The sequence below is a fragment of the Impatiens glandulifera genome, chromosome 5 (genome assembly GCF_907164915.1).
Source record: "Impatiens glandulifera chromosome 5, dImpGla2.1, whole genome shotgun sequence".
In the NCBI taxonomy this organism is placed as follows: domain Eukaryota; kingdom Viridiplantae; phylum Streptophyta; class Magnoliopsida; order Ericales; family Balsaminaceae; genus Impatiens; species Impatiens glandulifera.
In genome coordinates this window covers 48486893-48511641 of record NC_061866.1, presented here as the reverse complement: position 1 = coordinate 48511641, position 24749 = coordinate 48486893, and the positions used below count along the sequence as shown (strand labels likewise).

General features: G+C 30.8%; 4 protein-coding genes and 1 non-coding gene across 5 annotated transcripts; 3 read left to right on the top strand and 2 right to left on the bottom strand.

The window, feature by feature from the left end:
• Positions 1–8866: 8866 nt before the first annotated feature.
• Positions 8867–8938, bottom strand: TRNAH-GUG. The gene has a single exon. It is a non-coding gene; the product is annotated as a tRNA-His (tRNA).
• Positions 8939–12515: 3577 nt separating this feature from the next.
• On the top strand, positions 12516–13481 carry LOC124939572. Its single transcript, XM_047480033.1, has 4 exons — positions 12516–12688; positions 12760–12986; positions 13069–13216; positions 13296–13481. Exons 1-4 carry the CDS (start codon positions 12581–12583, stop codon positions 13479–13481), a joined length of 669 nt encoding a protein of 222 aa, XP_047335989.1. The 5' UTR covers positions 12516–12580.
• A 3385-nt stretch (positions 13482–16866) lies between these two features.
• LOC124940036 (transcriptional regulator ATRX-like) lies at positions 16867–19570 on the top strand. Its single transcript, XM_047480514.1, has one exon. The coding sequence runs from the start codon at positions 17092–17094 to the stop codon at positions 19417–19419; it is 2328 nt and encodes a 775-aa protein (XP_047336470.1). The 5' UTR covers positions 16867–17091; the 3' UTR covers positions 19420–19570.
• Positions 19571–20055: 485 nt separating this feature from the next.
• Positions 20056–20922, top strand: LOC124939571 (early nodulin-like protein 2). Its single transcript, XM_047480032.1, has 3 exons — positions 20056–20236; positions 20326–20696; positions 20890–20922. The coding sequence occupies exons 1-3, from the start codon at positions 20056–20058 to the stop codon at positions 20920–20922; spliced, it is 585 nt and encodes a 194-aa protein (XP_047335988.1).
• Positions 20923–21569: 647 nt separating this feature from the next.
• On the bottom strand, positions 21570–24586 carry LOC124937910. Its single transcript, XM_047478242.1, has 11 exons — positions 24255–24586; positions 24005–24069; positions 23822–23920; positions 23604–23736; positions 23306–23365; positions 23020–23079; positions 22675–22797; positions 22315–22524; positions 22060–22221; positions 21875–21982; positions 21570–21778 (listed from the first exon to the last, which is right to left on the bottom strand). The coding sequence occupies exons 1-11, from the start codon at positions 24477–24479 to the stop codon at positions 21743–21745; spliced, it is 1281 nt and encodes a 426-aa protein (XP_047334198.1). The 5' UTR covers positions 24480–24586; the 3' UTR covers positions 21570–21742.
• Positions 24587–24749: the final 163 nt, after the last annotated feature.

Genomic DNA, 24749 nt, shown 5'->3' with positions numbered 1-24749 from the left:
AGAAGAGGAAAACCGAGAGTTATTTACAAAACTTTCGGTTTTAACCGAAGAGGAAAACCGAAAGTTTTGTATATAACTCTCGGTTTTCCTCTTCGGGTAAAACCGAAAGTTCTTTGCAAAACCCTCGGTTTTTCCACACAGAGAAAAACCGAAAGGTCTGTATAAAACCCTCGGTTTTTCCAAAAAGAGAAAAACCGAAAGTTCTTGTAAAACCCTCGGTTTTTTCAAAAAGAGAAAAATACGAAAGTTTTCATATAACTCTCGGTTTTTCTCTTTATGGAAGTCCCGAGAGTGTCAATAGCGAGGGATGGCGAGGGTTACTAAAACCTTCGGTAAGGTGTCTTCACCGAAAGTTATAGGGTCAAAACCGAGAGTTATAACTCTCGGTTTTGACCCTTTTTTCACCAGTGTCAGGATTAACATTTTGAAGATAAAGATCTGATCTAAACCGTTCAAATTGTGTTTTATTAAGTATCTTTGTAAAAACATAAGTAACTTGTTTCTTCATAGACATATGCTCAAGTTTAATGAAGTTGGTTAAAATTTGATTTATAACTATATAACAATCAATATCAAGGTGTTTGGTTCTCTCATAAAACACTGAGTTTTCAAATATTTGAATCGCTGACTTGTTATCACATTTAAGGAATATGTAGTTCAATACTTCAATATTAATTTTAAAATCTTTAAGTACGTAAGATATCCAATGCAGTTCACACATGTGGCTGCAAGACTTCTATATTGTTTATTTGTTTTCTAAGAAATTATATATAGAAATTTTCATGAAAACACAAGAACCAATTAGCAATTTTCTAGATTCAGGGCATGTTGTCTGTGAATATATCCATCTATCCAAATAATAGGTATGAATCAAAATATTGTTGTTATATAACGAGACTGTACGTACCTTTCAAATATTTTATCAAATGTATAACGTCATTCTAATGGCATAGTAGTGGTTTAATAATATTAGAGATTGATAATTTGTTTACTTTGGATACAATAATCTTTTAACCATTCTCTTATATTTTATTTTATTAAAAACAATTATTGAGAATGAGTAAGATATTCAACCCATAAGTCCTGATTCACTAATTAAATCAAGATTTTTATTATTATTTTTTTCATCTTTTTTTTGATTAACAAAGATACCTTATTCACGGGAAGAGGATTGTACACTTGGAGGGTCTTTCTGCTTGTGCACTTCAAGCCCAAGATTATTTTGCATTTTTGAAATTTTTTAGTGTGTATTTGATAATTTTAAAATTGTCATTGGAATTGGAGGGTCTAATTTTAATTCTTATGTTTAGTAGACCCTTTAATATTAAGAATTGAAATTGAAATTATAATTCCAATAGAATTGGATCTAGTGTAATTTTATAGTTTCTCAATTCTACTATTTTTATGTTGGAATTGTAATTTCATTTTTTTTTCAAATAAAATAACTTATTATTTTATCATTTAAAACAATATTAGTTTTCAATCGATAATTTTTATTTTCTTTGTAATTTAGAATGTTAAAATATCAAACTGGTATTTTTTTTAAATTTAGTAAGTTAATATTTTGAACTCATAAAATTGAAATTGAAATTTCAATACTAATTTCACTCCTCCAAACAAACATACACTAGGTTATATTTAAATATAAAAAGCACCCAGGATTGTCTACTCTCATATTCCCTTTGAAAGGAAGAAGCAAAAGTGTTATTATTAATTTTTTTTTTATTTTTTTTTGTAAAACGACTCTTTTACCTTTTTCCGGTGAGAATATGGGGAGCATGAAACTCAAATTTGAGAGTAGAGATCCTAACCCTATAAAAAAGTCTTTTGTTTTGATATACTAAATCTAAGTATTTAACAAATCTTAGATATAACATAAATTTCAATATTTTGTTTATAATTCTTGAAAAAGGCATTGAGGACTAGCTATTTGATAAGAAAAAATTATATGCTAAAATTTTGAAACATAATTTTTCTCGCCTTTTATCCGTGGTTACATAAATTGATCAACCAAAATACTTGTTCACATATATCTCTCTTTATCGCGACAAATTCTCCTCTTTATTACACTATAGACAAATGACTAATCGGTTTGGTACAACAAACGGTGCCAAATTTACTAGTGAATAAGCTTTTGTATATTGTGATTATCTTTCATTATTTAAAAAAAATACACATCTAAAAAAGGAATGATAACCAAATTAAGTGAAATAAAAGTGACGGGGTTCGGTTAGGAATATAATGCCATTATGCCCCTTACCTGAATATATATATTTTTCAACCTAATATATAGGTAGCAGAAAAAAACAAAAAAGAAGGTCTCTATCAAAAAGTTAAAAAGAGTTGTAGCCGCATGCATCATATGATCTGGCCATCCAAAGTTAATTATATATAAAAGTGCATCTTCTATATATAGTATTCATCTATGGTATCAAAACTTTCATTAAATTTCCAAACTTTATATTTTAATAACCCCGACCCATTTATAAATTAATTTAAGGATATCATATACATGATCCGTACGAGTACACTAATTATTTTACTTAGCCTAAATTTAAAGTTGATATAGGAGCTACATATATATTAATTTGTAATTGAACCGGCCATTAGCTAGCTAACTAATTAAGAAGATAATGAATTTGTAGTACGTATATGATGAGGTTCATATATATATTTTCGTCCAATGTGAGATTTGATTATTGGAGTGTTAATTAATGGAATAACGACCATTCCACTAATATTACTCAGTTGGACATATATATATTATATATATTGCAATATTAATATAATTAAGAAATATCACCCCGCTACCTATATGGTTGGTACCTTTTACTTTCATAAATTCATATAATTAATTAATATAGTCGACCAGCTCTTGGTCTTGAATTATAAAGTTGTATATTATTTTAAATTTGGATTTCGCAAAAATTCATTCAACAGAAATGAAACATGTTTTTAGAAAATAATCAATTACAAATAATTCTCATTAATTTGCCGCATTCAATTTTGGGATTATTAATATTAATTTTCTTTTGACCTAGCTAGCTAGGCTACATGATTATTTAAATAAATGAAGTGATACCGACCAGATAATCGCGTATGTAATAAAGTACAAGATTCTTGAGAAAAATAATATATAATTAATTCAAAGAGTCAAATGACCTCTAGTAGCATTTAAAATTTAATTGACAAAGTAAAGCTGCCGCCCTTTATGATTTATGAACGATCACTTATATTTCTTTTAAGTAATTAATTAAGGGATAATTTATCATTTTTTTCATAATTAAAATACATCTCTCTAAATATATATAAATATATATTTATATATATATATATATATATATATATATATATATAGACGATGATATGATTTTGTTTTGTATTTCAAACATTTTTATTAGTATGAAGAATGAAAATTTGATAATATTAATTTGAAGAAGTAATCTAAGAATTAAAATAAATTAGTTAATAAAATAAATTACCAATTATCCTATTAATTAAATAACTACATAGTTATAGCCAGTGCAAAAAAAAGTTAGATATTAAATTAATCAGCACTATTAGTTTAATTAGTTAATTAATTAGATGGATGATGAGTCCTTGATCTGAAAGTAAAACAACTTTAGTATGCTCTAGCTAGGAGTTCCAACTTATAAATTAATTATCCATTCACTTTTTTTTTCCAAAAAAAAACATGCTTATTAAAATATAAGTAAGGATAAGGGGAGCGAAAAAATTGTAGCGAATGAGGCAGCAAATGATATGGTATTGTACATGTCACCTAATAAATAACATGTCACCTAATAAATAGGACGCGTATCAATTTTTCTCTCTCTTTCATTTTAAATTGTACATGTCACCTGCATTTAATAATTTCTCTCTCTTAATTCTTTTTTATTTAAATAAATTATTTAATATTTTCTATTCTTTAATTTTATTATAAAATTATAATAAATATTTACTTAATTTAAAATTGAAAAAATAAATTTGTAATTTTAACTTAAAATACAAATTATTAATATTTATAATAAATAAAATTCAAATTACTCATCTTCAAAAATATATATATAAAGAAACGTTATATAAAAATAAAAGTTATAATATTATTTAGAAGGTGAATTTTAATATATATCTTATAAGAAAATTAAATAAGAATAAAACGAGACTTTTATTTTTTTTTAAGAGAAATAAAAATGATTTAAAGAAGAGAAATAATAATTTAATATGAATATTTTTTAAGAGAAATAATTCAAATTATGAATATATATTTACTTTTTATTTTATATATATTTATATTTATAATTTAATATATATTTTAAAAAATATGTGCATTTATATATTTTATTAATTTGATTTATTCGTTCTCCTTAATATTATTTATATTAAAAATACATAAATAAATTAATTAAATATTAATTGCAAAAAATTAATTAAAGTAAAAAAATTAATCATATTCATATTCAATTTCTTATTCTTTTTTATATATATATGTTTATTAATTTTTACAGTTATTACTTTTAAATATATATATATATATATATTAATTTAAATATACAATTATAAATTAATAGATAAAATGAAAAAAAAAATATAAATGAAGAGAACAGAGAAATTACTAATGAAAGGAGGAGAGATAAATAAATATATTAAAGAAGACCTAGTCATCAATCCTAATCAATTTCACACATTCGCTACACTTTCCTTACAATATTTTCGCTCCCCCTATCATTACTCTTAAAATATAACTAACAGTACTAATACATATTATTATTATTATACATGTTAAAATTTTATCTTTTTTTTTTGCAAGGACAAATATATTTATTATCTTATTTTAATTTAATGCGTTATTAGTTGAAATCGAATCCAAAATATTTGATTTTTATGTAAAATTATTATCAATTAAACCATGACAGTTAGTTTAAACAATATATAGTTAGTTGATCCATCAAAATCTACTTATTAATAATGAATGAATACATGTTATTTAATCTTGATTTTGTAAACATTTTTCTTTTACATCCTCATAGAAGATTTTTTCGAGAATTAGGAAAGACATCATGGTCAGTGTTATGAAGAACTCATCACTATTCAATCTTCTTACACATGTAGGCAAAACATTTATTTTGGCTTATTTTAGAAGAAAAAAAATGAAAAAATTATTCTTATATCAAACCGTTATTAATGAAAATCGATTATAAGACATTTAATCTTTTAAATAATTAAGGCTCATTTCAATTTAAACTATCATGGTAGCCTAGAAATTAATTCTAACTTTAAATTTATTGTAGTTGAGAGATTCCTTGGGACTATTTACCTCAAGAACTTCTTATTAGTTTGTTTAGTATCATCTTTCTATAAGATCTTTGGCCAAGTTTTTGGTTAACAAGATCTTTCTATTTCAATAACCGTGCGAAATAGTCTCCCGAACACCCTTCACTTTTCTTTTCTTTTGATAATTCGGGAGAAACATGGAACTGGTCACTATACTGGGACGAGACACATGACCGCGACTTAAAGATTTAAGGTTGAAAAGTTAATGGAAGACACATTTTTTATACAGCTTAATTATTAGCAAATATATTGATTTGATTTTGAAGCAGGAATCCAGATGCTGAATATTGAGAAAGTTTATGACTACATTAATTTGAGAATTTATTTATTTATTACTTTGTGGGAATAATATGAAGTTAATGAACTAAGGCATAATTAATGATCTTCCTTCCATTGTATGAAATTATCGATGACTTACCTCAATAATTAGTGAAAATACAAAAATAAATCTGATTGAATTTATCCTATAATTAAGAAATAAAAGATGATAATACTACGAAGATAAATTGTTAAGAAATTATATATGAGCCTGTACACATGCAATGTGTACCAAATGTCGGGTCAATCACTAAAAATCCGGCTTCGTAAGGGCAGGCCCATGTATCCAATTTTGCTATTAATATTTTTCTTTACATTCAAAGTTGCTAATAATTAATCAAATTCAAACCCACTCATTGAAAGCAATTCAATTGCTTAGGTTAGTTTAAGATCATCCTAAGAAAAATCACAATTTACTAAATATTATTTTTAACGGTTGCAAGAATAATCCTATTTTCGACCCAACCTCCATCTTCGCCGTCATTTTGTAAAGTTCTTTCACACAATATTGTTTTTTTCGGTCCCGTGATATATAAGTATTAGTTCCTTTAATGCATGTTCTAAGATAAAATGAAAAATAGATATGAAATGAAAATGTTGGTTAAAGAGCAATTTCTTATGTTTTTTTGAAAAGAAAAAAAGGATGGATATAACAAATAGAACAAATGGATTATGAATAAGCTTACATGCAAGGCACATCATATCCTCCTTTAATATGATTTCAAAAACACAAGAATGATGTGTAAAAGCAACAAATTAATGAATAAAAGTAAACCCTAGCTAATTAAATGAGGAGTGGGCAAAGAAGAAAAAGTAATTAAGAGAATGCAGGCTTACATAGAAAGTTGATCATCAGTCAGCCATGAGTGGCAAAAGTGGACCTTGTTTGGCTCGTAGTGTAATTGGTGACATGTCATCTTCATTTAAACAGCCCCACTATCTAGTTTCTTATACTCGACCAAACAGCCCCTGATTTTTTCAAAAGCTTCTCCATTCATTTTCTCTCTTTCTTACTCTTGGCATGGGGTTGACAATTTGTTTCCACGTCATATATGTATATATATAGATAAGCTTTAAAGGAATTAAAGATTCATTTTGATTCTTACCAAAACAACAAAATAAAGATATTCATGACTTTTTTATATGCTCTCACATCTGTCTCATTGTCATCATCATCGAATATTAGGTTTCTCATTAGATCAACATCACCAGTTGTTTTCAAATATATATATATAGCTGTGATTGTTTGGATAAAACATATTACATTTATCAATTTAATCGCGAAAATGGTAATGAGGTTGTGAAAATACATTTAAACTCACGGTAACTCAAATCATAAAGATAACAAGTTTCATTCCTACTTAGAACGCATGCATTAAGTAGAAGTGAAGGTCATAACGGTAGAGTTAGACTAGTTTCTTATGTTAAAATATTTTTAAAATAAAAATACAAATTATGACCTAATTTGTTACAAGTATAAAGTTATAATCATGAACAAATGTGATCATCGTAAACAAAATAACAACTTAAAAGCATCACTCACATTTAAGAAACTCAAAATATTGGTAAGCCAAGAGAGTTAATGACTTCTATATATGTTATTGGTTTGTTAAATCTTGTTAATCGTAATTCACATCCATAAATAGTTTATCAGCTCACGATTTGATCCTAAACTCTCAATTCGAGAATGTCAAACAGAACATTCTGCTCGTAGAACATGTGCTTAACCGGCGAGAATTAATCGATTTTTAACCAGAAACGAAACTAATATTTTCAATAAAATAAAATATTTATAATAATATATAGAAAGGATCATGATAAATTAGACGGACGGCTGTCAATGGTATATATAATTAATTAATCAATCAAAGCAAACATTGAATTTGTGTTTTATTGGGAGGCTTATCTATTTATCTATCTATCCATGTCATATCCAATTAATTACGCAAACTCTCTTACTTTCTTATTAATTGCCCATTATATTATCCACAATTTGTACTCATGGATAAGATGGGTTTATTTTTAAATATTATTTACACATGAAATATACATATATTTTTTAAGTATAAACTTGTACTATGATTCAAATAAAAGTATAAACTCATGATACTAATAAGAATTTAACAAGGTCATGATGTGTGTGTGTTTTTGGTAAATTATTAGTATATATGTTATTTGATAAACTAATATATACATGTAATTAAGTAGTATTATACACTTTTTTCTTTCAGAATGTTTTTCTTTAAATGGAAAAGTCATTTATGTAGGTATATATCTCTTTATTCATAACAGGTCAATTAAAAATGAAATATATTTGTATCGTTAATATGTGCGATATAACTCTTTCATTGTACATAATAGAGATCATTGAAATTGTTATGTATGTAGTGTTGTTTTGTTTCTAGTCTACTTTGGATTTATTTTATTTTCAATTTTTGTTGTTGTTTAATTGTTTACCCTTTTTTTTTAAGTGTCTTTATAAAATTAACTTCACGATAGGCTATAGGGTAATACCAAGTAGGTTATGACATAAACCAGTAAAATAAATAAATAATAGACTGTCAATAATTGAAAATTATTGTTTTTGTTAAATTAAACTTAAAATTGATAATACAAATTTTTTAAGTTATTTTGTTATTGGGTCACTGACAGAACTAAGGGACTTAGATATTGTTAACATTTAACTCGAAACTATACACTTTATTTTATTTAATTAAAATTAAATAAAATTAGGGAGTGATTCAAAAGAAATTAAAATATATACTAAGTTGTGATCCAAGAGAAAATAAATTCAATTAAAGTACTAAACTTGCAATTGCAACAATCTCCTATAATAACTAACTAAATCTAATGCAGCCCATACACTTCGAGCAGCCCAAAATTATTTTTATTGCTTTTGTTAGCCCAAAGAAAATAAGGTAATCACATTTATATGATCATATTATATATAAAGTTATTTTTCTTTAAAGGAAACATAATAAAGATAGATTTTAAATAGCCTTGAAAGATATAATAAAGATTTTATTGCTTTTGTTAGCCCAAACAGGATAAGGTAATTACATTTACATGATCATATTATATATAAAGTTATTTTTCTTTAAAGGAAACATAATAAAGATAGATTTTAAATGGCCTTGAAAGATATAATAAAGATTCTATTAAAATAGCTTTCTTTTTATATAAAATTTATAGATATCGAAAAAAAAAACAAATGTGTGGCTGCTGGGATTCGAGCCCAGGTCTCCACGGCCACAACGTGGAATTCTTACCACTAAACTACAGCCACTTTTGTGTTCAAAAATAGATGTTTTAGCTATTTAACATCAACCTGTATATCATTTTTCTTATTTTTTAACACTTTATTTCCATCTTGAATAGACTCTAAAAAACAAGCAAAGGTTATTTCCCACATCAAATTAAGGACACAATTAATTGTTGGGATTCTAGTTTTTGTGTAATATAAATCACTATATATATAGAAGTTAATAATAATATTTAATAAATGCATGCATGCTATAAATGGCAATAGTTGATTCTAGCTAAGTTTTAAATAGTTGATATAGAGGTATGATCCACCTAATTTATTCTCACTCAGAGCTTGTTTGATGTTTTTTTGGGGGGATTTTGTATGTTAGATGAAAAAAAAAGTTTATTTAAGTTTTAAATTGATTAAATTACTAAGTATTTAAATATTTATAAAAATAAATTAAAAATATTTTAGTATTTTAATTAATAAAATAATTGATTTGACTATTACAGTGATAATTATATTTATTAAAAAATTAAAAGAAAACTAATTAAAATCCTAAAAAAATTCTCATAAACCAATATTAAACTAGATCTTGGAGCTCCTTTGATTTGTTTTGTTTTTTATTTTATTTTTTATTTTATCCCTTTTTTTTATATTTTTTTTTTATCAAATCACTATCATTCTAACAATCAAATTACTTATTTCATCAAAAATATTAAAATACTTCTATTTTATTTTAAAAAAATACTTTTAAATATAAAAGGAGTAATTTAACAAATAAAAAACAAATCCAAATAACTTGATATTTTTATCAAACAAGATTTTTTATATTTTGGACAATATCCTCAAATAACCTAACTGTTAGAGGCCCTTGAAACAACATATACTATTGAATTGAATATATTTTTTTAATACAATATATATATAATATATGAAGAGATATCATAGTATCAAATGTGAGCAATAATAACACATGTGCTGTTCATGGGAGGCTCCACTGTCCTTTTCAATATTGAGAGATTTTGCCTACATAAGACAAAGTTTTAAAATGATTCTGGCCTCATACAAATTAAAAAAGAGTAAAATGTTTAATTTTATAATAAAAAATAAAATAAATAAAATAAAAAATAATTACCCAAAAGTGAAATCTGTTTGTGTGGGTGAGGGTAGGGGCCCATGTGAAAATGAAGATCCATTGGCACAGATTGCATAAACACAAGATTTTGATGATGATGTCCAATCCATACTGGCCCCCCTCATTTGGTCACATTCGCAACTGCCTTTCTTCATCTCAAAACAATTCTTTTTTTTTTTTCTTAAATGCAAATCTTAATTTTGTCAAAATAATATCAAACAATATATTTACAATTTAATTTTAAATAAAATAAAATAGTTAATATACTAGATTTTATACTGATTAAATGGTGATCCAATCAAAATATGATAAATCTAATACCATTAATGCCATAATATAATATATAAATCTATAATATCCGTTGACCTTAATTAGTAGCCTAACGTTTCAAAATATTTAATTAATAGAATATATATAGGAATTCATTATAAAGAAAATCTTAACAGCCAAATATGAGATCTATTATTAATTAAAATAAAATATAAAGAAAATAATGTAACCTAATTTAGATAGTTGGGAGAGATAAATATGGAATTTTTACGATGAAATTTATGCGGTTATTATTTCAAAATCTAAATATTACATTGCATATCTAATTAATAATTTTTATCCATATATATATATATATATCAAAATTACCCTTTACTTAAATATTTTATTTTATAATAATAAAAGTTCACTTTAATATATAATATTTATTTTACTAGATTATGAAATTATTTTATTTTAAATATTTTTATTAATTACCTTAAATAAAACTTAAAAAATAATAAAAATCTAAATCTAACCTACCATATAATATAATATTTAAATTTTAAATAATTCAAATAAATAAATAATTATACTAGAAATAAGTTAATATATTTAAATATCAAATATTAATTAATTTATAAATATATCTCATCTAAATTAAACATTTATAAAGAAATTTATTAAACTTTTTATTTATTAATAAAATTTAATATTAATATATATATAATATTTATTTTATTACATTTAAATTATATTTTAATATAAATTAAATTATAAAATTATTTCATTCTGTTCAAAAAGTTAATATTAACTTATATATAGATTTTTAATATTTATTTTATTATATTTTAATATAAATGAAATTATTTCATTTAAATAAATGATAGAGGAGTGTATAAATGGTAATAAAATAAAATAAAGTAGGTTTTATTTTAATTTGATGAAACAGGGTTATTTGAAAAAAAAATCCATGTAAAATCCAAATAAGCCAGAATTCATCAAACGAGCTCTCTGGATTTATTAGATGTTGGTAATGGAGAAAGAGGAAGAGAAAGAGAAGGTATAGGAATGAAAAGAGGAGGGTGGAGCGAGAATAATGCATTCAAATAGTTGCTTAGTTAGATTCGGGCATTCAAGTTTAAATTTCCATTATTAGTTCATCACTGACCTGACCACGATCTGACACCCCTCAATCTTCGCTCAATCTCCTTCCTTTCCTTTTCAATTCATTAACCCCGATCTCCCATTATTCGATTTCCATCAACCAAACCCACCTCAAGAATCAACCATCCTGATCACCCGAATCTACATATGTTATTTAATTCCACCCTTCTCCTTTTCCTTCTTAGCTGTCACAGTAGTTAGATGGCTGAGATCGAAAATGGGTGTGGATGATCCAACGCAACAGCAGCAGCAGCAACAACAGAAGTACAGCAATAGCAGCAGTGGTGGTGGAGGTTGCGGCGGCGGCGGTGGTGGCGGTGGCGGTGGTGGTGGAAGTACAATCGGCGGCGGTTGTGGGAGTGATGATGGGAAATCTTCGAAGAAGTTAAAGCAAAAGAAAGTTCCACAAAGAGGGCTTGGTGTTGCGCAGTTAGAAAAGATTAGATTAGAAGAACAGGAAAAGGATGCTGTTATACAACAAGTACATAGTAATAACAATAATAATAATAATAATAATAATTCACCTTCTATGTCTGTTATTCAAGCTTCCAGGCAGAACCATCCATTTCCTTCTTCAATCAATTCCCATTACAGACAACCTTCATCCTCAATTCCCACAAACAACCTAGACTGTCTCAACACTGTGTCGGTGTCGGCTACTGTTCCATTACCCAAACCAATATCATCTAACGTGACCGGTGGAGAAATTGGGTGGCGGCCAGCAGGGCCTGGTTTGGGTCCGGGAATCTGGCCTGGTTTATGGAGTGATGAGACCAATCTTGAAATGTATAGGCATAATAATAATAATAATAATCATAACAATAATAGTATGATTCATGATCAGAAAGGAGCTGGAATATTGCCTATTCATCATTCAAACACGACGTCCAATTTGCCATTAGAATCTGTTTGGCCTTCTTCAGCTTCTTTGATGCAGAGGACACATCAACTTCTTCTTCATCAAACTCGACCTTCCTCTTCATCTATGGTCAGTAATTAATTAACTAAATACACTTCTTTCTTTCTTTCTTTGTTTCTGAATTTCATTTCATTTTCATTCTAATGGTTGAATCTTTATAAATTAGGTGAAAGTCCCATATGGGATTTCATCATCATCATCATCTGCAATGAACTTTAATCATCATCATCATCCGATGGAGCCCCCTTCAAACCAAAGCTTTTATGGTACTAGTACCAACGATTATACATCTTTTTGGCCAGAAGAAGATAATAGGGTAACATTTCTTTCTTAAATGTTGATTTCATTAATTAATTTGTAATTTGAATGATGATGTTTGTTCATCAGATTGTTGGGATGAAGAGACCGTACCCTTTTTCTATGGACAATCCAACCGGTCCTTCTTTCCGGATCAGATATCCTCCTCCCCCTCCTCCACCACCTCCTCTCAATCTTACTCAACCTCTTCCTCTTATGTCTCTTCCTCTTCATCTCCCTCCGTTTGCTGCTTCCATTACTAGATCAGAAGAATCAGCTGCACTCCCTAATCTTGATTCAAGTAACTTGGTTTTCAGGTTAGTAAAAATTGTATCTTTATCTGTCTATCTGTCTGTTATCGAATTCTATATGTAATTAAGTTAGTCCAGTTCTGTTCAGAGACAGGCATTCTTCTGCATTCCAAGATATAAGGAAACAAATGCAAGCTAGTAGAGTCGACAATGGCGATTTCCTCTCATTAGCCCCACCTTCAACAACTAACCACACTCGAGACACTCCTCCTGAGATTGAATATCTACCATGTCAAGTGAGCTTCAAATCATATCATTAATTAAACTTTTTTTTTTTTTTGTTTTAAACAATGTCTGATATATTAATACTACTAGGGCGGTGGTGGGGAAGAGATGGGATCAAGGCAAAGACAACCATTTTATAGCTTCTTCCCTAGTGCAAAGGCACCAAGTGATGATCCATCTGGAAGTATGCATGAAGGAGGTGGTAGTAGCAGCAGCAGCGGTGGAGGTGGAGGAGGAGCTGAGAAGAAACATGTTGATCTTAATCTCAAGTTGTAGAAGATGAAGATGAAGAAGAAGATTCATTCATGTTCTTCTTTGTGATGTTTGAATATTTTATGCATATGCCTATTGATTAATTGTAGCTTAATTTATTTTGCTTCTTTTGTTTTAATACAACTTTTTATAATATTGTTATGTAATTTAGATATTCTCTCTTTCTTCTCTCATTCTCTCTCACACAGATACAGTGTTCATATATGGGGGTGGGGGCTTAAGATCGAATTATTGAAGGGATGAAAGTGAAAGATATATTCCATCAATTCCTGATCTTGTACTAGCATCATCCTTAAATGGTAATTCTGTTTCATCTTCATTTCCTTGTAAACAAAATTGATTTTCTCATCGGACCCCACCTTATCAATGGTTGATCAATCAACCGCCCCACGCACAAACAGAATCCATTCATTATTTCTGAAGACTCTATTCCAAAACCCTAGTTCTTCAAGTGTATTTGATACCAGATCAGTAATGCTCTTCTTTCTCCCTGAATTGCATATGTAATTGGGTTACAAATTGTTTTCTGTCAGTCTGAAACATGGCTAGCTGTAATATGATTGATGTAAACCTTGATTACTTAAGCACTTAAACATGGCTGCCTTTTCGAAGATTTTGTGAATATGATATGCAGGAATGCCATTCCTTTTGATGACCCAACTCTTCTCTAACAGGTTTAAGCTTAATGATCACATTTATTACTGATATTATTTGAAATTAGTTATCAAAATGGTATGTATATATTCATAACATCCTCCTGCTACTGCTGCTGCTGCTGTTGCATATTAGTTCAATAATGGTGGATCAAGCTAAGGTTGGAAATAACAGATGGTAAGAACTATGAACATATATACATCTTCATACAATATACTGCTGTAGAAACATGAACATATTATATAACAGAGCCTATGTGCACACAGTTTGTTGTGACTTGGTATCTGGATTACTTTAAACAAAATGTTTTTTAGGCTGGGACAAGTGACAATTTTTGTTTGTAGAAGACTGCTGTTTTTTGAGTGGATAAGAAGAAGTGACTTGATTGCTTATTACAAAACTTGTGACATTGCAATTTGGTTTAGTTTCCTGGCTGTTTAGGAAACACTAGCAACGATAAGAAGAGATAATTGGATGACACTTAATTAGGTTGGTTTTTGATATGTAACTTGTATGATTCTTCGGATATGTTTTGTTAGATCATACCGCTAACTTGTTAGTAAAATGTAGGTAGGTATGCTGCTGCAGACAAGAGATGGAGCTGATCCAAAAGGTCTGGTGGAGAAATATTGCTCATAACAAATGATGGTTATTCAAAAACTTGGGGACAAGGTTAGTAGTTCAATGTTTGAGAGCAGATAAATTTGCATATCTTTGGTGTCTTATTAAGGCTTAGAGAACCAAATTAAAGAAGATTTAAGTTGAATTGTGTTGATCAATTCAATTCATTTCAATTTCATTCCCAAATAAGATCAAAGTTGAAGTGGGGTCCTATTAGTCAAAATAACTGATTTGTTCAATTCATTCATGCATGAATAAACAGACAGAGCCTGACAAAATTGTTCTGTCAGGTTATCACGTGCGTCCTTCTTTGTTAATTTATCAAATCTCTTCCTCTTAAACATTTTCAAATTCAATTTTGTATAATAAGTGTGACATAGTTAGAGTTATTCTCACTAATATCACTTAAATTTAAGCGGGAGAATCGGACTCTAGATCACTTATGTGGGGTCTAATTGTTTTCTTGTTTAAGAAAAAAATAAAATAAAATATTGGATAGACAAGGAAGGGGGGTTAAGATTTGTATGGGTGGTGGTTTGGATTGATATGATATTTTAACAAACCTAAAGGAAATAATAATAATAAGTTGATTAATAATTTATGCTGAGACAAAAGGATGGTTACAAAGGGATGGGGTTGTAATTACTCGAACCAATCAGTTCCATTCAATCCAACCCAACACAACCAACCTAAACCTAACCAAAGTTACCTAACCTAACTTAACCTAACTGTCTTCATTAATACTTATATTCTCTACATAAATTTCCTAACAAGTGGACCATCAAAACTCTATCTACTATTGTATTTCTTCTATAATATATCTAAATTGTTTTATTCTCTTTTAAGTTTTGATTTTTTCAAGTTTTTTCGATTATTTATATGATTCATGTTCTATCTTCGTTCAATGTAGAATTATTCACTCAATACAAATTCTTCTTTCACATTATTTTAAGCTATTCTCTCATCTTGATTATAAACGATATTATCGTGGAGAGACCAAAGACTTTAATTTTTTTAGATTAAATGATGTGATATATGAAAAAAATGTAAAATAATAAAATTGGGAGTTATTGAATTTATCTTCAAATAATTAATAGAAGAAGGTCTTAATTAATTAGCACATATGTTCGTGTCTTTCAAATGCAATCAAATCATTTGTTTCTTTCATTTATCTTTTATATATATATAAAAAGAAAATTGATAAACTTAAAGTAAGTGTATGCCATGTAGGTAAAAAAGAGAAAAATTAAAAATGTCTTGAAAAGTCACATTTTGGGTCCCAAAATGTTCTAAAACCGAAATATCAGTTAGTTTTTTTTTTCTTCAAATTCTGACGTGGGGATAACGTAACAAGGCATGTAAAAAATTTGTGACCATACTTTCGCTGTTACTGAACACCTTTGCTAAGTTTATCATTCCTCGTATATAAAATGGTCTGGTTTATGATTTTGTATTTTTACAATAACTAATGATTTAAATATTTTCTTACATGGGGTTATAAAAAACGATGTTGTTTAGGTAAAATAAAGAGTTAATATATATAATAAAAGAATATAGTATTCTAATAAATAATATGATTTATAAGGGTTCTATAGTATTTTAAGTAAAAAGAATCATTTAAGTTAAAAATAATGTAGGATAATATTTTTCTTCAAATTCTGACGTGGGGATAACGTAACAAGGCATGTAAAAAATTTGTGACCATACTTTCGCTGTTACTGAACACCTTTGCTAAGTTTATCCTTCCTCGTATAAAAAATGGTCTGGTTTATGATTTTGTATTTTTACAATAACTAATGATTTAAATATTTTTTTATATGGGGTTATAAAAAACGATGTTGTTTAAGTAAAATAAAGAGTTAATATATATAATAAAAGAATATAGTATTCTAATAAATAATATGATTTATAAGGGTTCTATAGTATTTTAAGTAAAAAGAATCATTTAAGTTAAAAAATCATGTAGGATAATATATACAGAGGAAAAATCTTTGTAAAATGAACATATAGATAATAGGAATATATATTGATATATTTGCCATAACCATTCATTACTTGTGGTGAGAATATTAATGTAGGCAAATAATAGTTACGAGTAATTATAATAATTATTATTTTCTACTTCCCGTTGTATTCTCTCTCTTTCCTCCCTCTCTATCATCTTGTTCTGTATATTTCAGTCCAATTATCTCTGTGAATGAATCATGAATGTTTGCCAGCGGCCAGCAACAACCATACAAAACCAAACACAGATATTTTTTCTCTCTCCCCCTTATCAATGTCTGTCTTCTCTCTCTCTCACATATAAGCATTTCATGATAGTTGTCAATGGAGAGACATGGGTGGTGGTACTGGTACAACAATGATAGACTCCGGTTGTCGCAGCAGTACTCGACGCTACCGAACCACTAGAACCGGCAAGCTCTTCTTCTGTTTCAACTCTCGTTTCTTCTCATCTTCCTCATCAATGAACATCTCTTCCAGATCCATTCTCAGCCCTGCCCGTCACCATCCCCATCCCCATCCCCTTTCACTCTCCGCCTCTCTTAGCCGTCGCCTTCGCACCGACGGTAGTCTCAAGGGCGGCCAGTCTCCCATGTTCCCTACTAACACCGCCTCCAACTCCAAGAAACGCACTTCAGGCGCCTTGGACAATCCTGAACCCTCCTCCCCTAAAGTTACCTGTATCGGCCAAGTTCGCGTTAAGTCCAAGAAGAAGAAGAACAACAACAATAAGCATGGTCGTAAGCTACGAAATCCTTCCCGCCGGCGGAGCGGCGGCGATGGAAGCTTTCGTCGGACGGATAACTGGGGTTCCATCGATTTGAGCTCTAGTAGTCAGAGTAACATCCTCCCGGAGAATAAGCATCGGAATCAGAGATGGGTGCATCTTCCGTTGACAATTTGTGAGGGTTTAAAGGGTTTGGGGGCTGAAATTAGTTGCCTTTTACCTTGCAGATCATCGTCTTGCTTCTCGAGTGAAAGAGGGAGTAAGAGAGAAAGGAGTATAAGAAGCAATTTGGAAGAGATAGAAATTAGCAGGGAGAAATTCGAAGCTAATAAACTAGATACATCTGACGTGGGAGAAGAAGAAGATGAAGAGAAGTTGAGCGTTTGTGTCCCGCCTAAGAACGCTTTATTACTTATGAGGTGCAGATCTGATCCCATGAGAATGGCAGCTCTCTCCCGCCGACTGTTGGAATCCCCTTTATCAAATGGTGATGAACCCGCAGAAGGTAATAATAATGTTCACGTGGATGCGGATTTTGAAGAAACCGAACCCAAAAGGTGCAGTCAAGCAAGTGCTTATCTGATCACTCCAGTAATCGGAGGAGTAGAAGGAAATGAAAATGAAAATCTTGAAGCGGATTCGGTTATAGATATGCCTGAAGAAGTAGAAGAACATTTTGATGAAGATAGTTCGGGAATGGGCGAGGAATTGGATGAAGAAAGTGAACAGAGGAAGGAAGAACCTCCTCCTCTATACGAAGAAGAAAATAGCCAGAGAGGCTCAACAATGGAGGAAGAAGAAGATAGCCAGAGAAGCTCAACAATGGAGGAGGAAGAAGAAGATATCCAGAGAAGCTCAACAATGGAGGAGGAAGAAGATACTCAGAGAGACTCAACAATGGAGGAGGAAGAAGAAGATATCCAGAGAGACTCAACAATGGAGGAGGAAGAAGAAGATATCCAGAGAAGCTCAACAATGGAGGAGGAAGAAGATACTCAGAGAGACTCAACAATGGAGGAGGAAGAAGAAGATATCCAGAGAGACTCAACAATGGAGGAGGAAGAAGAAGATATCCAGAGATACTCAACAATGGAGGAGGAGGAAGAAGGAGATAGCCTGAGAGGCTCAACTATGATGAATGAAGAAGAAGATATCCAGAGAGGCTTAACAATGGAGGAGGAAAAAGAAGATATCTTGAGAGGCTCAACAATGAAGGAGGAAGAAGAGAACGAAATCGATGCAGGTCCTTTGTCTGCGTCTGGAAACGAAGATGAGCAGAAGAAGTTTATTGAAGAAGAAAAGAAAGAAGAGGAATGTGAATCGGCGTCCTCCGTACGTTCTTCAGATGATAATTTAGCAATGGAGTCAACAAAAGAAGAGAAAGCAGCAGCGACTAATGAATCAGAAGAAGCGGAAGTGGAGAATGAAGAAGAAGAAGAAGAAGACGACGATCCGGCGGCGGCAGAGAATAAAAGAGAAATGGCATTACCCGATTGCTTGTTGCTAATGATGTGTGAACCCAAGGTTTCAATGGAAGTCTCAAAAGAAACATGGGTGTGCAGCAATGACTTCATGCAATTTCTTCCAGAGAGACGTCGTCGTCCGGCGAACAAAACCCTCGGTGGCGACGTGGAGAATAAGAAGGTGGTTGACAGAAGCAGAAAGGCAGCGGCGGCGGCGGATGAGTTAAACTTAAAACAAGCTCAACAGCCACCGCGATCATCGTGCTCAATCCCGGAGAAGGCTGCGCCGGTGCAGAAGCTGCCAAGGTGCAAGTCGGAGCCGATGAGGACTTCGGCTGCAAAGCTAGTGCCTTCTTCTTCGGAGACATCATCATCATGTGTGTGGAAGATCAGGAAAGTAGAGCAGCCACTACGCCGAGGACCCACAGCTGTTGGACTCGTCGGTGGTTCGGCTACAGGTCTTGGGTTCTGAACAACAGCAGCTAGCTAGCTAGTGTTTGTTTGTACATATTTTTGTTGTTCAATCCTATTTTATTATTGCAAAATATTTGAAGGGGTTGTTGTTTCATATATATATAATATAATATAATAGATTGTTTTCAAATTAATATATTATTATCCTAGATCATCTCTGTTATGTTACTAGATCAAATAATACATGTCTTGTTATTTTAGTATCTACCTTAGCAAGCTAGCTAGGGTTTTCTTCTTCTTTTTCTCACTCATTCAACATTTTCTCAATGAAATATATTGCACATGGCATGTCCTTTCTCCTCTTACTTGTACATATAATAATAAAAGACATGAGAATTGATTATGAAGTAACAAGAGGTCAAGTGTGAACTTGAATAGAAGTTTGATAATTCTTGATTTAATTAATTGAATGTAGTTAATTAATACAGAAACTGAAAAAAACCCACCAGTGCTTTCAATGAATGAATGAATTGGGGGGTTTTAACTTCAAATTTTAATTACCATTATTTATCATGGACCATTAAAAGTGGTCATGCAATAAATAACCATCTTCTTCTTTGTCTTCCACTTCCATATTATATATATAACATCCCCATTAAGCAGTCTTTGTTGTGTAATTTGTTGATAAAAAAGTATGGCTGGTTTTGATTGTTTGAATGGTGCGGTTATAGTCTTAATAATATTTGCTTCCGGGGTAACAAATGGGTACAAGTTCGATGTGGGAGGGGAAGAAGGATGGGTTGTTAACCATTCCGATGATAATTATTACAACAATTGGGCTCAAAAACTGAGATTTCAAGTTTACGACACTCTCTGTAATGATACTAATAATAATAATAATATATTTACATTATCTAAATATTATGTTATATATATTAATTATATTATTGATTGATTTATGTAGTTTTCAAGTACAAGAAAGGGGAGGACTCTGTTTTAATGGTGACGAAAGGAGACTATGATAACTGCAACATAGACAATCCTATATACAAGATGGACGGTGGAGATTCCTATTTCACTTTCGATCGTTACGGTCCTTTCTACTTCATCTCCGGCAGCCAAGATTGCAACTGCATCAAGGGTCAGAAGCTCATCGCCGTCGTCTTGGCTCCGCGTCCGCCGCCTCCCCCACCATCTACTACTAATTCATCATCATCTTCTTCTCCACCGCCGCCACCGCCATTGAGCGTTTCACCATCGCCTTCCCCGAAGAACTCTGACGACGGCGATTCTAATAACTCCACGGCGAATAAATCTCGGGCGATGACGGTTCATGTATGCCCTTCCGTTTTAATGTTGATTTTACTCCTATTGGGATCCCACTTTATTATTAATTAATTAACTAATTAATTATTAGAGTTTTATTGGATAATAGGAGAAATAAAATATAGGGATTTTAGTTTAGTATTTCATTTCTGATCAGGATTTATTAGGCTAAATTTCTGTTTTATGTTTTTCTTAAATTAAGTTTAAGGTTTCGTTTGATTTGGTTAGGAGATGACTAATTTTTAATATTAATATCTAATTTCTCATGCTTAATAATAATAATTAATTAAATCTTTATAATTTCTCTCCTGTTTATTAAACTATACGTTAATATCATTTTAGTTATTTTTTTTATATAGATATTTTAATATAAGCCGCTTACTGAAATTAGTCAATTGGCTGCATAACATGTTAACCAAGTCTTATTGGAGCCTGTTTGTTTGATGTTTAGTTCTTTAATTAAAAAATATTTTAATATAAAATTTTAATTAGTTAAATTATAATATATTTTGTTGTATTTAAAATTATAAAAATATTTCAATATTTAAATTAATGAATTAAATAATTATAAAATATAATATATATATATATATATATATAAGTTTTTATATAAAAAAATAACATTAATCAAGATATAAAAAATAAATAGAAATAAAGCTTGTGTCAAACATTATTTTATCACTCTCATCTATTATACTATTTCTCCAATCTATAGGAGCAGCGAACCAGACCTCATGGAGGCCTAGGACTATTTAATTCTTAATCAAAATTTATTCAATTTATCTTCTATAGAAAAAAAAAAAAAAAAAACATTCTTCTCAAATCACCGTAAATAACATTATTTAAATAATCAACAACCTATCATGCTCAAGTTTCTTTATGAGGTTTTTCCATTAATAACCTTAAAAGAAAAACATGTAAAAGTAGATGATGTCTCAGAGATAGATGAAATCAATCAACTAGTGTGAAAAATGTAATAGTAATATTCAAACATGGCACAAACAAACAGGGTACAACGTAAAGCTCACCCTCCTCCTGTAAGGCTGCAAAAGTTATTAGAACGGCCACCATCTTCGTCCCCTGCTTCTTCTCTAGAACAGCAGATAAACAACCAAACATATTGTTGTTATGAACAAAGAACATTAATATTAACAACAGAAAAAATTGAATTTTAAGGTCAATCAAACCTTTTGATCCTGCTCGTTCTTCTTCTCCGATTGCATTACTATTGGTCGGGGAAGAACTGCATTATCTTCAATGTAAGGCCTTAGCTTCTCTTCCAACATCTCATTCAACTGTAGTAGTAGTAGTAAGTAGACTTAATATATGAACAAATTTAAAATATATTAAAAACAATGTAGACTTTACCAACCTTCTCTTGTCGCCAATTTGTTTCCCAACGCGCATCCAAAACTTTATCAGCCATTTCTTGCTGGGCATTGAGGAGAACCGTCATTTCATTTAATCTATTTGGATCCTTAAGCTCTTCTTTGCTCCAGGATGATTTATCTAGAGGAAGGTTCAGCTCCTGAGACTAATAATTTGTTTTTGTTTTAGGGTTTGTTATAGACAGAAGAAGAACAGAGAATTGAAACAGGAACCAGATGAAAGAAAATTAATAACATACACCCCAATTACTCGGCCTTGGAGGAGGATCCAGCTTCATGACTTCGGACTCTAGTCCCTTCTTGGCGTTGTAATAAGGAACGTTTTTCACAACAACAGGATCTTCCCTTGCCCGATCAGGATCAATGGAGATCAATGCCTGTTGCAAGTGCTCCCACCCTGGTTTTCGCTGTGCCACAACATCTCTGAGTTGATCATACTTCATTGATTCCTACAATCCCACCGAAAAACAAATCATTATTGTTCCTAAGAGAATGGATCGCAAATATGTTCTTATAATTTGTACTGCTATTATCTGGACACTGCTTTCTACGAACCCTGACCATAACTAAGGCAGACCATAAAGGAGTGGTGTAAGAACCTTGTACTGCCACCAAATTTTCTGTTTCACTTCTTCATCGTATTCAAATCCTCCAATCATCTGGGGCATAGTAAGTAACCAGAATGCAGCAATACTGGGATCCTTCATGCTATGAATAATATGCTGCAGCAGTAAAGCATATATCGATAGTAAAGTCAAAATTAAAAAATTGACAACAATAATATATTTATAATGCTGACAGTATATCCGAGATAAGTTCACTCCATCAAGAGTCTTGAACCACATTTGATTGGTTTTCATGGAATAGGAATAAGAGTATCTCTATCTCTTAATTTCTATTTGAGAATGACTTTTGTAGTGAAAGGTGAATGGAATATAACTAGCCTCATAAGGATAATCCATCTTTTTCATGATGTTGTATGCTTTCCATGGAGGCTCCATGATCTGCATGTATCAAAAGATTTTATTAAGACAAAAAGTATATAAGAAGCCATCTTAAAATCATATAAAAAAAGAAACATAGTCAAGTAATCAAATATGTCAGATGATCCTGGGTCAAATGGATATACTGTAAATTTAACACATCATCAATTGCAAAATTGTCCAATGACAAACTCGTATACCCTAAAGTCAGCTTTATATGTGGTTTTGAGGTTTCAAGAGGCCTTACATCATCTGCTGAGATTTTAAATGGTAGCTTGCCATCACACTCAGGACATTTCATCACACCCTGCAGCAATGAAAGAAAAAAAAAACTGTAAGCCATGAGGTTTCACATTGTCATATATATAAATTATCTGCATGTAAGTTTTAAGGAAAAAATTAGGGCAAATTATATTGATATTCATGCATTAATAATGGAAATACCTTGATTTCAATTCGATAGGAGTTCTAAAGAAAGGAACAATGCTATGAATATAGTTTTCATTTATTGCCAATAAAAACTTAAATCCTCTAAATTGCCTCACCGTTCCATCACAGCTCACACAGTCCTTTGATGGCAATGGCACATTAAGATCTATTCCTGAAGGAAGGTGAACCAACTCAGCTCGATTATCTACAATGGCATCTGCAATATGTTCAGCAGTTGGTTTTTCTCCACTGCAAATGGAAGCAAAATACGAGAATATGAACATCTTACTTAAGTATGAAGAATATGAACATGTTTAACGATGAGATATAATACCCCCTTAGTTTGTAGTTTTTCACTTGGTAGTGAACCTTCCCCGAACCTTTGCACATAGTACACTGCATTGCACGCCAACCGCAACAGGTCCTACAATCTCTGATAATATCCCAGAAGAAGATATCTTTATTTTAGTGAAAGGAAATGGAAAAGTGAAATTTTAATGGGAATGTTAGTAGACACCTTTGGCATATCACTTTCTTTCCCATCTCTAGAGCAATATCATAAGTTCCAAGAGTAGCCACAACCTGAAAATAACCCAACACTAAGACTGCCTTTTTACTATGTATGAAATTGAATCTAACACTGATATACTGATTTAAGAATGAAATCTTCCCAGGATTCATTACAATTTCATAGGAGAATTTCCAAACTAGATAGATGCACAAGCACAAGAACCAATCTTCAATTCGATGAATTGGGAGAAACTTACAAAGATGGCAGAATAGGAGAGCTTGGAAATGAGTTCGGGTATACCGAAACCACGAGGAGCTGAGCCAGCAATGTCGAAAGCAAGGGTGAAAGGGGAAAGGACGAGTTTAATGGGGAAGTCGAAAATGTCCATGACTGTTTGGCCATAACGACGGGTGAAAATCTTGTACTGAAATTCAGTGAATTGTTTCACCTCCTTGATTAGACGGGCTGTTCCTCGAGACATGGCGGATGAGGGAAGACGGAACTACAGTCCTCTGTGAGTGAGTGAGAGAGACTGGATGGAGGAGGAGGAGGACGACGACGAAGGAAGAAGGGAAGCAGGAATAAGCCTTCTTCTTCTTCTTCTTCAGACGCTGCCTGCTTTCTTCAACCTTGGTTATGGAATGTGGATAATCTCGCGATAGGAATCTGCCGCGTTTAGGCTTTTACAAGTTTAGCCCCAAATTAATCCCAAGGGATAATATATTATTTGCTCCTTCAACTTCTATTCAAT

Bases quoted from the DNA above. Each gene is read 5' to 3' on its own strand.
- LOC124939572 (XM_047480033.1), top strand. From the start codon at position 12,581: ATGAACTTTAATCATCATCATCATCCGATGGAGCCCCCTTCAAACCAA. The intron at 12,689-12,759 runs GTAACATTTCTT...TTTGTTCATCAG, and splicing joins GGCCAGAAGAAGATAATAGG to ATTGTTGGGATGAAGAGACC. The intron at 12,987-13,068 runs GTTAGTAAAAAT...AGTTCTGTTCAG, and splicing joins TCAAGTAACTTGGTTTTCAG to AGACAGGCATTCTTCTGCAT.
- LOC124940036 (XM_047480514.1), top strand. From the start codon at position 17,092: ATGGGTGGTGGTACTGGTACAACAATGATAGACTCCGGTTGTCGCAGC.
- LOC124939571 (XM_047480032.1), top strand. From the start codon at position 20,056: ATGGCTGGTTTTGATTGTTTGAATGGTGCGGTTATAGTCTTAATAATA. The intron at 20,237-20,325 runs GTAATGATACTA...TGATTTATGTAG, and splicing joins TCAAGTTTACGACACTCTCT to TTTTCAAGTACAAGAAAGGG. The intron at 20,697-20,889 runs GTATGCCCTTCC...TCTTAAATTAAG, and splicing joins CTCGGGCGATGACGGTTCAT to TTTAAGGTTTCGTTTGATTT.
- LOC124937910 (XM_047478242.1), bottom strand. From the start codon at position 24,479: ATGTCTCGAGGAACAGCCCGTCTAATCAAGGAGGTGAAACAATTCACT. The intron at 23,366-23,603 runs GTGAGGCAATTT...TCATTGCTGCAG, and splicing joins GTGTGAGCTGTGATGGAACG to GGTGTGATGAAATGTCCTGA. The intron at 22,798-23,019 runs GCTAGTTATATT...TTACTGCTGCAG, and splicing joins AGATGGATTATCCTTATGAG to CATATTATTCATAGCATGAA.